We start from the raw sequence: 16249 nt of genomic DNA, 5'->3' as shown, positions 1-16249 counted from the left end.
TTAGGAGACATATATACACTGCATAATATTCCCTTTATGCGTGTAGATCGTTTTAACCCTTTGGATACCAAGAAACGATATATCGCTCCTCAATAAAGTTGCAAAAATGACTCATTACAAAATCAATTTTGCTTTACGAAAATAACGTCGATATCTAATGCACACAGATTTATTTCTGCACTTCAATTTTATTTCAAATACCGTGATGTTACAGTGTGTGTAAAAAATGTTGGAGTTCCTTGAAAAGGGTGGTTCGGGAGATGATTTGAAGCAACTTTTTCCTTAGCGACAATATTGTCCGGGGTTTCATTCAGGAGATATTAACAGAAAACCCCGACCAATCAGAACGCGAGTAATTTTTTTCCTTACGTGTACTACAGAGCACTCAAGCGATGCCATTGAAAGAGGACAGCACCGAAAGAAAAGGAGATAGGGGTAACTAAAGAGAAAGGGTGACCTGAAAATCGAGTTTCGTCAGTATTTTTAGAATCGTTAGATAACGTCGCGTAAGGATTAGCGATATCGCACTTTACACGAATCAATTGAGTGGTGCAGACGGACATGCGAAGCGTGAAGAGGAGATTCAGGTTGAAATGGAAATGGGCGTCGTGGTGGTAGGGAAACCACCGACGCCGCCACCGTTGCTAAATGGGCTCCGAGCGGGTTACCCAACTGTTGCGCCTTCATCAGAAATTTATGCAGAATCCTGGGTTAACCGTCCCGGCCAATCAGCTTTGTAACTGAGCTAACGTCGTATCAGCGAGGGAACGAAACCGAGAGAGGCCCTGATTTAGTAAAAAGGCTTTTAATATTTTGCACCTTTGGTACCATGACACGCGCTCAATTTTAACGCACCGCCGGCAAAACTTAACACCTTCGACCATGTCCCTGCCATCGTCCCAACTTTTGAATATCGAGCTACGATGCAGGGAGCTACGATGCATCTGACATTCTGGTCTCTAGTTTATGGAAATATTCTGGTTTTCAGCAGATCAAGTTGGAGTTTGAAGCACGATTGTTCTAAGGAATTCTTTCTTTTATATTCATAAAAGGGTTCTAAAAAATAAACAGCTCCACTGGACTCGACCAGATTAAATGCCATTCGATTCCTTAAAAATACTGTTCATTCAATACATGGATACGGTACAAATATGATACTTACACTGGATTATTTTATTTTAATAAATTATATTTTCTGCGACATAAATCTAATGTCTAGCAGTATAAACTAAAACATTGAAAAGAGGTTGTATATGCAGTAATGACCATAGAAATTAGTCCACTCTTTAAAAAGTGTATTATTTAATAAATAATACTTTCGGCAACATAAATCAAATATCCGACAGCATAGACAGCTGCTGTTCACGTTGAAGTTAATCCAAACAGTATTTTCGAAATGGTGTCGTTTCTATGGCCGCGGCTGCATGTAAAAACGAAAGTTGTTCGACTTACCAACAAGAGCCAAGATCACCGTGAGCAGGGATGCAGCCGGAAACGATATCGGTAAACTGAACTCCAACATATGGAGCATGTCCACTGAAACAAAGTGAAAAGAAGTACATTTCACACGAAAAATCGATGAGAATATTAGCGCGAGCGGCACTCGTTTCATTCAGATCGTCTGGGGTTCGGGCGCAACGAGGTGTTTAAGAGACTCATCAAAATGCACTTTATATTCCGTTCTCTAAATGCACGACGACGGGATATTGTATCGAAATCGTTATGCTGGACGACGAACGGTTCGAATTTAATATTTATTAGATACTCCGTGACGAAAAGTTTCTGAGCGGAAACTTATTACACAAGTTGAGGGCCCGTGAAGAAATCGTGTCGCGTTCGACGACTCGGTTCAAAGCTCAATAAGAATTAATTTCAAAACTTCCTCGATCTCGATTTAAGTTTTGGCGAACTTTCGATCGGTGCCTTGAGACGGTAGACAAGGTTTCGCTTTTCTTAGCGCGCCTAATCTATATACAACTTTTCATTGTTTTATTCAATTCGTCCCTTTATGGCCGCTTCATGCAGGACACTAATTATTGCTTAATTACTTAAGGTTTATGCTGACACCTTCAGTTTGCGTTGTTCTTTTCATTTAAATGTCGATACTCGAACTGGAATAATTGAAAACGGTGTCTATCGTACCTAATTTTGAAAAATTGAAGTTTAGAGTATGGTATTGAATGAAACTTTAAATGCATATATTGACTGTGAATTTATAAATAAATAAAAAATTAGTCTCTGTTTAGGATGAACCTTGGTCAGCTTTAATAGCCTAAAAATAACCTCATTTTGTTAAATATAAATTTACGTTATCCATGGTGGATTATCCCAAGCTACACGTACATGCAAAATTTCTTTCAATTTTCTATTTCAGATGGCCACAACGACCTAAGTGTACATTTTATACACTATTTTTAAATAATAAGTATTATAAACATTATAAAATTTCATAAATATTCATAATGTACAAAAAGTCAAAATAAACATATGGCCTAAATTGAATATTTCTATATATATAACAGTTTTTCTTCCAAACCCTTTTCCAAATTCTTTTACTTGCAGTATTCTATTTCTCAAAACCTCTTAAAATATTTGCTTTACGTTTCAAATATATTTTCACGGAAATTAAAAATTCGTTACAATGTATGAAAGACGGTGACGTTACAACGTAATTGAAGCTTTCAGCGGGTCGTTTGAGTTTTGTATTAAAAAAAAAGGTAAGTCTCTGGGTCAGTGGTAACGAAGGTGCGGCGCCGAGTGCTTAATTCTTCGGGGGACGACTGAAACTTTCATGGGGGTGCTTTCTTCTATAACTTAATTGAAGCGCAGCGATGTAATTAAGAAGTTCAGCTATTCCCAAACGACGACGCATGTCGTCTCTTCTTTATAGTAACCCAAGTATCGCTGCTTACAAATTTCCGCCACAACCTTGGTGTTACAATTTAATGAATTTTAGATTTTAAGATGTCACCCACTAAAGCCACTCCCACTGCTTATTAAAACTCCTGACTCCTCCATCTTGCGCCACGTAATCTGAACTCCGCCTTGCTACCGTACCGTCAAATTATTTTTCCGTTGTGTCCGCGGACAAGTGAATACGCAAGAACTACGAACATTCCTCGCAACTCCAAACGTCGCTTTCTTGCTTGCTCACGTCGTAAACGAAGATCCTTCAACATTTCGGTCACTAGGCTGATTTCTAAGAATCACAGGTCAATGTTTACGAAATATATTCCGAAATGAATTGCTACAAGCTGTTTCCTTCGAAACTACTCCAAATATTCCGAACTAGATACCAGTACAATTTTCTTTTAATTAAATTGAGACATGGCAGTCAATGATTTGATTTGTAATAAATTGTGGCTGGTAGGGTGTCCATCTTATTAAGGCATTGCAATCGACAACAATTTCTATATTATTTTGATTGTAAAGAAATTTGTTGTTGCATGTACAGTACTCTTTTTGGTTGATGTTGAAATGAATGATGCTTTTGAAAAATTGCTGCTGGAACGAAGATAACAGCTGAGCCCTATCGAATGATAAAATTTATGTATGTTGAATGTTTGTATAGTAAGAAACGTTGTAGGAGAAATAGGTAAATCCCTAAATCCGTAATAACAGGAGAAATAATTGTGTTGCAATAATTAGCATTAAATAAATGTTCTTTGAGTAATTAATAATTACTAATTATTAATAGTACAGAACTTCGTATATTACAGAAAAGAAGAAGAAACAGAACAAAATGACGTTGAATTTGTAACTGCAGCCTAGAAATTCTCAGAGGGCAAATTCAAACTAAGCGATTTTCGAGTATTTTCGCTATGCTTTTGAAAGAGATGTTTTGGTTGGGGATGCAACGCAAAGGAAAACGAGCTGAGAAAGGTCTTAGAGAACGTAACAGTCGATCAGGAGAAATTAAGGAAGATAAATGGAAAAAAAGGGCTCGATGTAACGAAAACAGACTGCCAGAGATAAACATGAATAAAAGGTAGAAAATGAGGCAAACTTCAACAGTTCTGGAACTGCCTAAAACATCCGAACCAACCTACTGGTGGAAGGAGAAAATAAGAGTTACCCTGCGGTGTTTTGCTATGCAAATTTGTATTTCAAACGATTAACCTGAGAAAATAGCCCATCGTACATCAGCTAGTTTAAACATTCAAATTGTTCTATTGCTGTTAACTTTTTTCATCTAACTTTAATATCTTTTGGCAAATGTAGCCCCAAAACCTTGTTCGTATCTTTTTATGAGACCTGTTGAATCCGAGTTACTATTGTAATCCACGAAACCAAATATCTATACGTTCGCGATTATTATACACTGTAATGTTTGTCTAGTAGTGTTCGTTTAGAGCTGCTAGACAATAGTATTTCAACATATGGATTATGAAGATTTCATATCAGATTTCTATCAATGATGCAATGAAGTAAAATAAAAGTAAACCTAGTGCTAAATGTGCAAGTACAATTATAAAAAGCGAGTAATCGTAAATTCTAGAAAAATAAGGAAGCAACTGATATACTGTAATCATGCAGGAGAAAAAAAATGTGTACCGCGGAAGAGATAAACGTCGTGTTATGACATGAATACGTGTTTCGCACGTAAACAAAATTAATACTGCATGCGTGCGATTAGATAAGCCAGTTTGGAGTTACGAGTATATTTTTCTTAGGGATAATGTTATTATTGTAATGCGAATAATCTATTAATGTATTAAATACAAAGTCACGTCAATATACTTCAAGAACAACAGTATGTATTTCTTTTTATAAAACATTTTATAGAAATTTATATCTTTATACAAACGACACACGTATCATTTTCGTTAGTATGCGATGGGTGGTCGAATAAATAACGGGCTACTTGTAAAACAAATTTATTCAATAACAATAGTGTCACCAGTGTTGACAACGAGTGGTACTACATTATGGTATTGTCTCTTAGTACTTCTTCAATACTGAATCACAATATACTATACAATGGCAACAGATTGACTCACTGATTTATTCAAATGAAACTATCACGTGGACCATATGTATAGTTTTGTTTTGTACTGAAATTATGGAAACTGGATAACAGATTGTGAAGATGATAACATTCTCGCTTATCAAAATAAGATTGATTCATCTTAAAGGAAGTATGAAGAATTTGTTACAAGTCCATGAATATTTATCCTTCTTATTGGCAAGATTTATAAATCCTTCCGAGTAAAAATTCCCAACTACTTTTATATCCCATTGATTAGACATGCTTTAATAGATTTATAAATTATATAAGACCCAAGCGAGGCAGGATTTATCTTTGAATTTCGAAAGGAGCCGTTATTGTGAAAAATGTGATAACATTATATGATAAAAAATGAAGGGTATTACCCTAAATTTAATCATTACCAGGTGTATGCATTATCATCATTATCAATCAAATGAAATCTACATATATATTTTTAAGAAATTAAAAATGATGTTATATTTATCGTCATTCATTCGTTCGAATGCAGGTCGGCCAATGATATCAACACCAAAAACAGTATCAAAACGTAACCTACAAAACTTACTCATACATGCAAATAATAAATATTACACTTGCAAATTCGACAAACATCCTTACGAAACTCTTTCATACGAATAATTATCTAAACATTCCTTTTTTCTAGTCCAACCCAGAACCCGTCATCAGAGAGCAGCGAAAAATGTGCTTTGCTAAACGTGACCGGATGTTTGGTTTTTTCGGTGGGGTGCAAGCGGAACCTGTGCAACAGATGGGCAATCAGAATTTTTGTTTCCATTAGAGCAAAACGATTGCCAATGCACTTTCGAGGCCCGAAACCAAACGGCATATACGTATACGGTTGAATACTATCAATGTTTTTTCCGCTGAATCGTTCAGGGTCGAACTTCTCCGGATCAGGGAAATAATTGGGATCGTGATGGATCGCGTAAACAGGAAACCAAACAACATCGGTGGGACGCACGATCACACCGTCGTATCCAGGCCCAGCTGAAGGCAATTCGAACTTCTCCGCGCATAATCTGTCGATGAACACCACCGGAGGATACTTCCTGAGCGTTTCCGACGTCACCATCTCCATGTACTCCATTTTCGACAGAGCCTCGTAAGAGATGTCCCCGTTCCCTTCGGCCATGTAGCGTTCGACTTCCTCGCGTAGCTTCTCCTGAATATCCTGATTCACAGTCAATTCGTGGACTAAATAACACATCAAGGTCGACGACGTATCGAAGCCAGCCAAGAAGAAGATGAATACTTGGGCTATTATGTCCTCGATGGTCATCCGATGCGTCGAAGACTTCTCTTTATCCCGTGCCTGCATCAGAAGGTGGATCATGTCCGGTCTAACGATGTTCTCTTCGTCCCTCGTCTTCACAGTTTCGGAGACAATTCTATAGAAGAAACTAGCCGAGTCGGGCGATAGGAACGAGAGTCCCATCAGTCTCGATAAATAGGGACTGAAACGGAACAACATGAACTTCAAAAGACGCCCTAAACCTCCGAACTTGGTGGCATCGGTTCCTCTCGTGAAGAATTCGTTTTCACGGTCCTCCAAAGAATTCACGCTGATACCGAACGCCGCGGTGGCGATCACGTCGTTGGTGTACCTAGTGAAGGCGTCCTTAGTTTCCATCGAGGAAGAGAACTCTGGATGATCGTACAGGTAGCCGACGAATTCCTTCGAGCATTTCGACACCAAACTGAACATGAACTTCATCTTGCTAGTAGTGAAAGACGGGCTGAGAGTGTTTCTCATCACTCTCCAGCGATCGCCACGCAAGGAAAATATATTTCTCCCAAAAATAGGATCTACCTCCTCGCTGACGAAGCCCAAATGATCGGGGAAGTGCTCGAAACTCTTTACGGATATTTCCTTGATCAGTTCCGGGTCCCGAACGACGACAGTTGGCGTGGCGAAATCCATTATCCCCACGTACTTTACGTTCGGGTAATAGTGATAAATGAATTGTGCGTAGTCTGGAAAGGACATGAGACGGCTGAAAACTCTCCATCCCGTTCCGAATACTGGCATCGACCAAATATAGGGCACGCGTCGGTTCCTCCAATGTGTCAGTTGTCGATGCAATATCGAGACGAATTTCGCCAAGCTAATGGTAACTATGGCGGTCACTAAGAGTTTGAACGAAAAGGAGACCGAAGACAACTCCATCATTGCGAGGATGGATACAAACACGACTCTGTCTGATGACTAGAAGGAATGTTATAAATATGATCGACTATATGAACGGATTTATCAATGTACGAAGAAACAGAGGAGGAGGGAGTAGAAGGTCTGTTACGTCAGCCACGTGAGCATATTGCGTTGTTCCTCGTCAATACTTGCAGAAAACAGATTACAGGAACGACAACATTATCACTGCCGATTCAGAGACCTGTACAGGTATTCGTATACAAGAAAAAAGCGAAGCTTAACGCTTTACTTGAGGACCTATTTCGAACCTCATTTTTTAAGAAAAAGATAACAATAGCCACGCAACCTTGGCATCAGATACGTGCAACTATAATCAAGGTAAAGTGCAATTATGGGAGTTCACTTATATCGTTTTCAACTGTTTGATGCTGAATGAACACGTTCTTTTAAATGAACAATTTTTTCGAAAACAAATTATTGCGCTTTGTCTAGTTTGAAAAGCTTTATAAATAGGTATTGTGATCTTTTAATATTATTCGAAGTCAATCAATTGCTCATGACTGTATCACATATATTTACAAATTTAAAGCTGCAGTATCGATTGAAGAATCAATCATAATAACGAGTTTAACGATTAATCCTAATTCCTATAATTATAAAAATTATTCTTCGAATTTAATTTTCAAACAGTACGGAATTTTTTTTTTTAACAACGACAAAATTTTCCACGTCTTTTGAAAATCGTTGGCAACGCGGTTGATATTGCAATATGCATTTTCAACGATAGAACCATGTCGTTATTAAACATTATGAACATAATGGGCATCAGAGCCGACAATGAAACGTGCCAATATAGTGAGCAACTGGGCACGAAACGGACAATCACTGCTGAGCATAGAACACTAGAAACGACGCACAAAGGGGCTTGCATCAGAGGGGGTTGTTGGCACTTCACGTGATTCGGAATATAGTCTCGTTAAATTAGAAATTTCTGAAATAAAAGAATCACGAGGAATTGAAAGTATCAATACCAGAAACTTTCATATTCGGATGGTAAAGACATTAGCATTTTGGAGTTCCAAAGATTTTACGACACCGATAACAAAATGAGGCATTTTTTACGAATATTCTGAAAATAATTTATTCAGCGGATCTTTATGAAACTTACGAAAGAAAAATTGAAGGTTCGTATACACGGGTTTCCACGTACAATTTTGTATTAAAAGAAATTCATTTGCTATCACCAAATATCCAATAAAAGACCCAGAAAAAGCCTCATAAAGCTGCCTAATACATTATTTTTATTTTCAATAAATACGTAAAAAAAAGTCAGGTCGGCGAGTGAAGGAATCAGAAAAGAAACACGTAGGAATTATCATAGAAAAGAACAGAAACTAGACGAAAGACGCAGAAATGTTGCGTAGCGGAAGGAAGTAGCGAAAGTAAGAATTATGACGGACATCTTGTGTTGCAGTAATCCGAGGGCTTTGTGCCGACGATACATCTTCTTAAGGTTTCCAACACAACACTCCATACTTGACTCGTATTCTTTTTCTCAAACTGTTTTCTTCCTGCACAAACAAATTCTGAAACTCTCTAGCCCGTAGGCGTTCAACACATTCACTGCCACGTTGTCCATATATGGGTGATAAAGATGTTAACAACGAACGAACACATACCGTATTCATTTGGCAAACATGAAGACAGTAGCAACATTCATTAATTGATGCAATTTCTAGGCATACAGTGAACAACTCCATTGTAGCAAACATCTTAATTTTTAGCCCAGTAACTTCCCTAATTACAAAAGATTTGATTTTTTTTTCTGCTCCTTCCAGGAATTGAACCTGGGTTTGCGCCGCCAGAGCCTGACACTTTGCGCGCTGGACCACACCGCTTTCTTGTGACCCATTGTGCAGTCAAAGTATTTAAGCTATGTCGCGGATGCATACAATCCTTAATAGATCGAAAACTATTAGTTTGCGACTCCTACGTGTATAAGTGAAAATTAATTGTTCCTTCGAGATCTACGGGTACCTCTTGGTTTAAAGCTCATCCAATGTCATGGCCTTCGACCTCGAATTTTCCATAAACGGACAAATATCTGTATAATTGCCCAAACATGACTGAATCTAATAGTATATTCACAAAAAATAGAAATAGTTTTTGTCACTTTTGTGAAGAAGTTACAATAGCCATACAGAAATACAACAAAGTTCACAGTGAATATAATGGGGATTAATAAATTTGAATAAACCAAACCCAATTATTTGGTAGGTACATCTTTTTCTCTAACCTAATTTATAATAATCAAGTGTCCCAGAGTGTCTTAAACATTTTCCCATAAAATCGTAATCATGGCTTCGATATTTTCAGTTCTGCCGCGGTAAAATATCTTGTTGACCAATTAAACGCACCGAGGGACGTTTCCTTGTATGTTATCAGATATAGCGGGCTTTGACCTGTTGAAATCGCTGATCGAATGAGAGATTAGCCTCTCAAGGAAGCGATAATACGTTGCTTCTGATAAGGTAGTACATACAAAAGAGTATAAATAATAAATGTAAAATGTTATACACAAATATGCATTACTTTTAATTTAGCAACTGGTCCAACTTTTCGGGACACACCGATTTATTTTACGAAAGCAGGTTGTATGAATTACAAATAAATTGATACTATTCGATAGTGTACTCTCGATAATCATTAATTATTCAGCCATTTTGTTATTTCTTAAACGCACTGTTAACCAAGTAAGACAACTTTGATTTTCAAAAATGAAAAAGATGCTTTCGTAATTCAAACGTGCCGAACATAATCCATTCAAGCTATTTTTAATATCGTCAACATATTTGTAAATTACTTACCAATAAACACGAAAATCTGATGATGCGAGTACCGTAGCAACATTGAAACGGAGGTAGTCTGAAACAAGAAAAGATTACAATAAATAACATTAGATAGAGATAGAATTGTAATATAATCTTCATACAGTAAGGGAATGAAAAATTTGATAACAAGTGGAAAATTAATACCGCGGTAATAATAATTAATACCATTCAGAAAGATTTGATCGATAATCATTCTCCTAAGCTTTTCTACAAATTATTCCACAATATCTTTCTTAATAACACGGTCAATTATGATCATGTGTACTTTCATTTAAAATAAAAAAATATTATATATTCCATGGTAATTGTATTTGATTAAAAAACAAAATCCTAAATGATTGTAAATAAAAATTCGAAAAATTTCCTCTGTTAATAATAAAGGATTTTCCAAACGGGGCTTTAAAATTTTGTTGTTTAATAAAATACAATTGGTACGAAATATATCCGATTTTAATTTTAAATAATCCTAAAAAAAATCGATTATATTCCACACCAATTACGTTTGATTAAAAAACAAAATCTTAAAGCTACCTTTCGAAAATCCTTTAGTATCACCAGAGGAAATTCTTCGAATGTTTATTTACAATTATTTTTGGAGTAGTGGAACTATGTAGTATCGGTATAACAGAGTGCATAATTTTAATGAAGTTCTTCCATGGAGTCGATTAGTATGTATCGTGAGTAAAAATATATTTACTAGAGGGAGATTGCAGCATAGCTACGTTACGTGATAAATTGCGAGTTGCACAGTGCGTACTCGGTTACCGGGTTGAGAGTGAATAGTGCAATTGAATTGCGATCGGTTCGGATTGAGCCAGCACCTGACACCCTGAAGATAATTTACTATTTGCGATGGGCAACCTTGGTAACAGAACCGTTTAATCTTACTGTGCAGATGTGCCACTGTTATTTACAAGCCAAGTGACGAACAAAATAGCATCCATGAAAACTCTGGCGAATACTCTAGTTTAAATAAAATTTAAATGAAATATGAAAATGGTTTCGCAATTTCTACCTCGCGCTGGCTAATTCTGCATCGTTCATAAACTTTCGATGCATAACAATTGTCTGTAATATCTAAACTAAAATATTTATTTTGTATATGTATTCCTCTTTTTTTATTTTAGACGCATATTAACCTAAGTTTATTTACAATTTAGAATGTGAGATTAACTTTGGCATACGTAAATAACATGTACGTAAATGTATTACGTGCATTTCGTACATCGAAATATCCAAAATAATTAATAAAATCGCCAGTTCATAGTATAACAGTTTTTGTGTTATGTAAGTTCAAATATGCATATGTATTTACCACATAACGCGTTCCAACGATCAACCGTAGTGAATCAAATTTTTCATGAATATTTTTCAATCAATTTCGATATGTTTGATGTATGTATTTACATGTTGAATGTGTGTTTTATTTGATGAAACCAGAATAGAATAGATTTGAGAGAGAAAAAACAAACAAAAAATATAAATAACAGATGACTGGTTTCGTGTTGTATGCTACGAAAACAGAGAAAAAGGTATGGTTGGATCTATTTCTTTAATACCCAACGTTAGCTTACCAGATCCTTTTAACAGAATGAAATAACTCAAAATTCTTTAGGGATCATCAAGGTAGACGTTTCTAAAATAAAAGGAAAATATGATCAAAATAATTTAGACGTAAAACGTCGAGAATTTTTGCTAAAAATGTATAATACGAGAAAAATTCATAGATTAAAGTGATCTAGCGTTTATAGAAAATTATTTTGAGAGATTTTAGAAACATTTATCTACAACCTCACGTAAAAATTGTTCAATAGCCCAACTCCATTCTGTATGAGCATCCTAATAGGGAGTTAACGGAAACTTATAGAAAAGCGTACGTGCAAGATGAAGAAAATGGGAAGGAATAGTTAAAGAAAAGGGCAGCTAGGGAGAAAAGTGTTACACGCTGCATTGTAACAGAGTACTCGATGTCGCGTGTACAATGACACAGGAGATACGGGGTAATACGTGGATGACGACCGTCCCGTACACGTGACTTTACGGTGGGGTTGACCGAGGGTGGTTCCAGGTGACACTCCAAGTACTGGAGTAGCATTCACGTGTTTTGGCACGGAATCCACCCATCTCCCGTCTCCACCACGAACTGAATTCAAAGCATTTCCGATGCTCTATGCATGGAATATTACGTCGAAACGTGACGAAAGAGTAATAATGCATTCGGTCGAGTGCATTAAGAGGTTTCGTTATAAATTTCACAACATTCGTAAACCGTCAAACATGCAACGCTTCTATCCAATACCTGAGAAATAAAAGCTATACGATTTAAGAAAATAGAACGACAACGCACAGAAATAGTGGAACTTCACTACAAGCAACGAAACAATTGCATTGTTGTGTTGTTGATTTTTTTCTTCGGGAGTACGAGGAGAAAACGTTTATGCCAATGATCCACGACACTCTTTAAACACTACTAATTAATTCCTGCAAATAGATAATGAAACTAAAAAGCCTATAAATAGGCTCTCAGTAGATAAAGTGTTAATATTTAGATTCAGGGAAGGAAGCTCGTTCAGCTGGTATTTGAAAAATCGAAGACTACACTGGTAACATGTAACCAGACTCAACGAAAGTATTCTAATATTCTATCATCCATACTTCAATGTTACTTCTCGTATAATTACTCGTGCATGAAGTAATTGGCTTTGGATTATATCCTCCGTAATTATGTAGATATAAACCAGGTATAGACTGGTACACAATGCATTGCATTTGAATCGTGGTTAGTGGTATGCAGTATTACTCATTTGTTCGCACAGTGTGAACCCATTAAACACGAGCGCAGCTATTCGCTGGTCCGTATATGATCCAATCACTTCCTAACACCCGGGGAATACACTGAAATTTCACGACCCATCTCGCATTCGTGCTGTTTATGTGGGAACACAGCTGCCGATAATCCATTCATATGATTATCTTATTCATACATATCATAAGTTGATGGTTAATAAAAAATTTTATTCGAAATAATGTTCGAATGGTTATTTAAAACGATTTCGTTACCGATGTAATTATCTATAATTGAAATACGTGCACGAAATACACTTTTGATGCGATGGAAAATTTCTGAAAATTATTATCGCGTCCGATACGAGAGCGCAACTTATTTGGGGACAATTTGATACAAAATTACCAGCTTGGGGTCTCTGTAACGAATATGATGCCCCTAATAACGTTGATTTATGCCCGACGGTTCAAATCCAAAGGGATCGCAGGTCGCGAGGATGCAAGGGTTTGGATGGTTATACGCGGGTTATCTCAGTACGTTACTTTGAATTGATTGCCATATCCTTTTACACGTACCAGGCTGTTGCGTGGATATGTATGATACCATCCCCTTGACGGGATGGTATATATCCGGATCGAAAACATGTAGCACGTGAAACTAAATCTAATTTACACATACAGAGCATCCTACACTCATCACAGGTCGTGCTCATAATATTATGACGTATAATTTATAACATCAATGGTTTAATTTAATTTCTTACTGCGGTAAAATAAACGCACGAGAAATTAACGAAATTTAATGTTTAAAAATACTCTCTAAAGACTCGTCAATTTAGATTTTAATCTTACTTCAAGCAAAAAACCATTCACAATAAAAAAATAAAAAAACCGATTTATACATATTCTATATTCTATATCTTATTATGCTATTCAATTTTCAAGTTTATTGTATTAAAAAGTTATAGTATTAAATATTTACTACCGCAATATAGTAAACAATTAAAATTGGATATAATTGTACGACCAATCTAATTAAATTCATCGTAAAAGTGAGACGTTCTGTATCTATAATTGAAAAAATGTACTTACAAAAATTAACATGATGCAAAATGCCGCAAGATACGAAGTTCTGGCCATCCACATGCTTACGAATCGATAATGTTCTCCAGTCACTACATTTCTGTAAAAATTAGTACATGATATTATAATTTGAACAATAAATAACAACTTATTAAAATTAAAATATGATAATATTTAATACGTTACGCACCGTAAAAAGCCTTTATTGTCTTCGTGTTCTGCCAATGTCTTGATGCTCGCCATCAATAAATCATCGTATCCCAGGAAGACATCAAGTATTAATCTTGAAAAATCATCGCCAAAACATTTATCATTCATAGGATCGAGAGTAACAACTTTTACGGGAATGTTTAACCTCTGTCTTGCAGCAGGTGACAATCTCAAGAAACCATATTCTAATGAATATTCTACAATATACCCATCATCTAAAAAAAAAAATAATTTTTAATTATACTGACGAAATAATAATTTTATTATTATTTTTTTTTTTGTGACATTTAAGCAGTTATATACATTTGGATGCCATACAAAAAAAAACTTGATTTAACATTTTTGTTAAATGAATTTTATGTTTTAAATAGAAAATGCGGAACGAAAAAGAATGTAAAAATTGTCGCGATTTCGAAAGTTGTCATTTTTTTTTAACTAACAAATTTTTATTTTTGCAATCATTACTACTAACTACATGAATGTTCTTTACAACAAATTTATTGAATTATTTTTTTCAGATATGCCGTTTGAACGGCAACGGAACCACCGACAAATGCTATATCAAAAACCATCTTGTGAAGCCAAAGTTGTTACTAGATTATTTTTAAATCTTTTTTGAATAATCTCATTCTTTAATTTGTTTATAAACTGTACTTTTCAATACTGCAAAAGAATGTTTTTTTTTTAAATTACTAATTCTATATACAAATTCATAAAATTAACCCCTTTGTGGGTGTCCAAGTGTACATAACCTCTTAATTATCTACAAGTGATCACATATTTTTTTTAATAAATTACATCATATTTGTACCTGTCCTAGCAAGCTTATCGATTTCACCATTTTGCTCCTTTAATGGTTGTATATTTTCTTCCTTATCTGATTTATTTACATCTTGTTCAGCGGTATTGTTTTGCTCATCTGTTAATGACACTATTTTCTCGTCTGACATCTAAAACATTAATTTAAAATAGAATTTGAAATCAACATTATAAGTAATATGTGCAGTACCTGATCAGTTGTTATTTACCTCTTTTGTGCCTATATTTAATTCGTTCCATAATTTTGTTGATAGTGAAGGACTTGTAGTGTTACTTATACTTAAATTTGGATCTTGTGCTTCACCTAAAACAGTAGCATGTCTGGCAACTATGTCTTTCTCAGCTAATGTTAAACTGTCGTGATTTTCTTCATTAGACATGTTAGCAGTGTCTCTATCTTCATCAACAGCAGATGGTTCAATGATAATAAACCTATGGAAACATCATAAAATAAGGCAAATATATAAAATGATAAAAGATTATTGTAATACCAAATCTAATATTAGCACTCTTACCCATCTCTAGTTAATATTCCCAAAGCATTAGTTAAGTCATCTACTTTTTCTTGTCTCAATGTCTCTTCTTTTACATAAGTTTTATCTATACTATAGTCTTCTCCTCCATTTCTAAGTATTTCCACTCTTAATATACCATCTCGCGGCCAATCATCTCTTATATGTTCTAGACAGTTAGTTGGTACTCGTGAAAATACTATGTGAATATAAGCCAACACAAAAAATGCTATTATAGCCTGAAAATTTGTAATACATAATTATTTAACTTCCAATACGATACTTTAATAAATGTAATAAATTAATTTTAATAAATTTATTAAATTGTACATTTATCAAACTTCAGGAAATACGAAAATAGATCAATTATTTACCTTTAATAAAACTATGAACTCTATAAGTCTCCTGACATGCCTTGGAAATGTTTTTGCATATGCTATTGCAGCTTTAAAAAATATTGCATGAAACAACCTATCCCTTACATTAACTAATGGGACTTGATTGTTATTATTCCTAGTGGTATTCATATTATTATTATTTAAAGGTGACTATATTGCACCAACAGTAATACGATTATTATGTACAGGTGCACTGTTTAATGATTTGTTACTGGTTTTGCACCACCATTTACTTGTGACATTTTAAATATCACATAATGTTTGTTCTCAACATATGGTTAATAACTTTTACTCATACAATCTTCATGTATGAAATGTTGTATAAAGAACTTAATCATGTTTATGTACATTTCTACATTCAAATTATATTTTAGATACCCTGAAACAAATAA

The 16249-nt window shown here is 35.2% G+C and overlaps 2 protein-coding genes and 1 long non-coding RNA gene across 3 annotated transcripts in view; 1 reads left to right on the top strand and 2 right to left on the bottom strand.

Annotated features, from left to right (window-relative positions):
* LOC128874319 (membralin) overlaps positions 1–16249 on the bottom strand; it is an 81125-nt gene that overhangs the window by 63269 nt on the left and 1607 nt on the right. The window contains exons 2-9 of the mRNA XM_054118955.1: positions 15834–16236; positions 15463–15698; positions 15157–15379; positions 14940–15078; positions 14109–14343; positions 13928–14018; positions 10028–10085; positions 1453–1536 (exon numbers count right to left, since the gene is read on the bottom strand). Coding sequence (XP_053974930.1) covers positions 1453–1536; positions 10028–10085; positions 13928–14018; positions 14109–14343; positions 14940–15078; positions 15157–15379; positions 15463–15698; positions 15834–15986 — 1219 coding nt within the window. The 5' untranslated portion in view covers positions 15987–16236. The remainder of the gene's footprint in view (positions 1–1452; positions 1537–10027; positions 10086–13927; positions 14019–14108; positions 14344–14939; positions 15079–15156; positions 15380–15462; positions 15699–15833; positions 16237–16249) is intronic.
* On the bottom strand, positions 4862–7235 carry LOC128874320 (cytochrome P450 9e2-like). Its single transcript, XM_054118956.1, has one exon. The coding sequence runs from the start codon at positions 7179–7181 to the stop codon at positions 5634–5636; it is 1548 nt and encodes a 515-aa protein (XP_053974931.1). The 5' UTR covers positions 7182–7235; the 3' UTR covers positions 4862–5633.
* On the top strand, positions 7739–9853 carry LOC128874323 (uncharacterized). Its single transcript, XR_008456630.1, has 3 exons — positions 7739–9433; positions 9537–9691; positions 9764–9853. It is a non-coding gene; the product is annotated as an uncharacterized LOC128874323 (long non-coding RNA).

This window comes from Hylaeus volcanicus, chromosome 3 (genome assembly GCF_026283585.1).
Source record: "Hylaeus volcanicus isolate JK05 chromosome 3, UHH_iyHylVolc1.0_haploid, whole genome shotgun sequence".
Lineage (NCBI taxonomy): Eukaryota > Metazoa > Arthropoda > Insecta > Hymenoptera > Colletidae > Hylaeus > Hylaeus volcanicus.
This window is presented reverse-complemented; position numbering and strand designations above follow the sequence as displayed.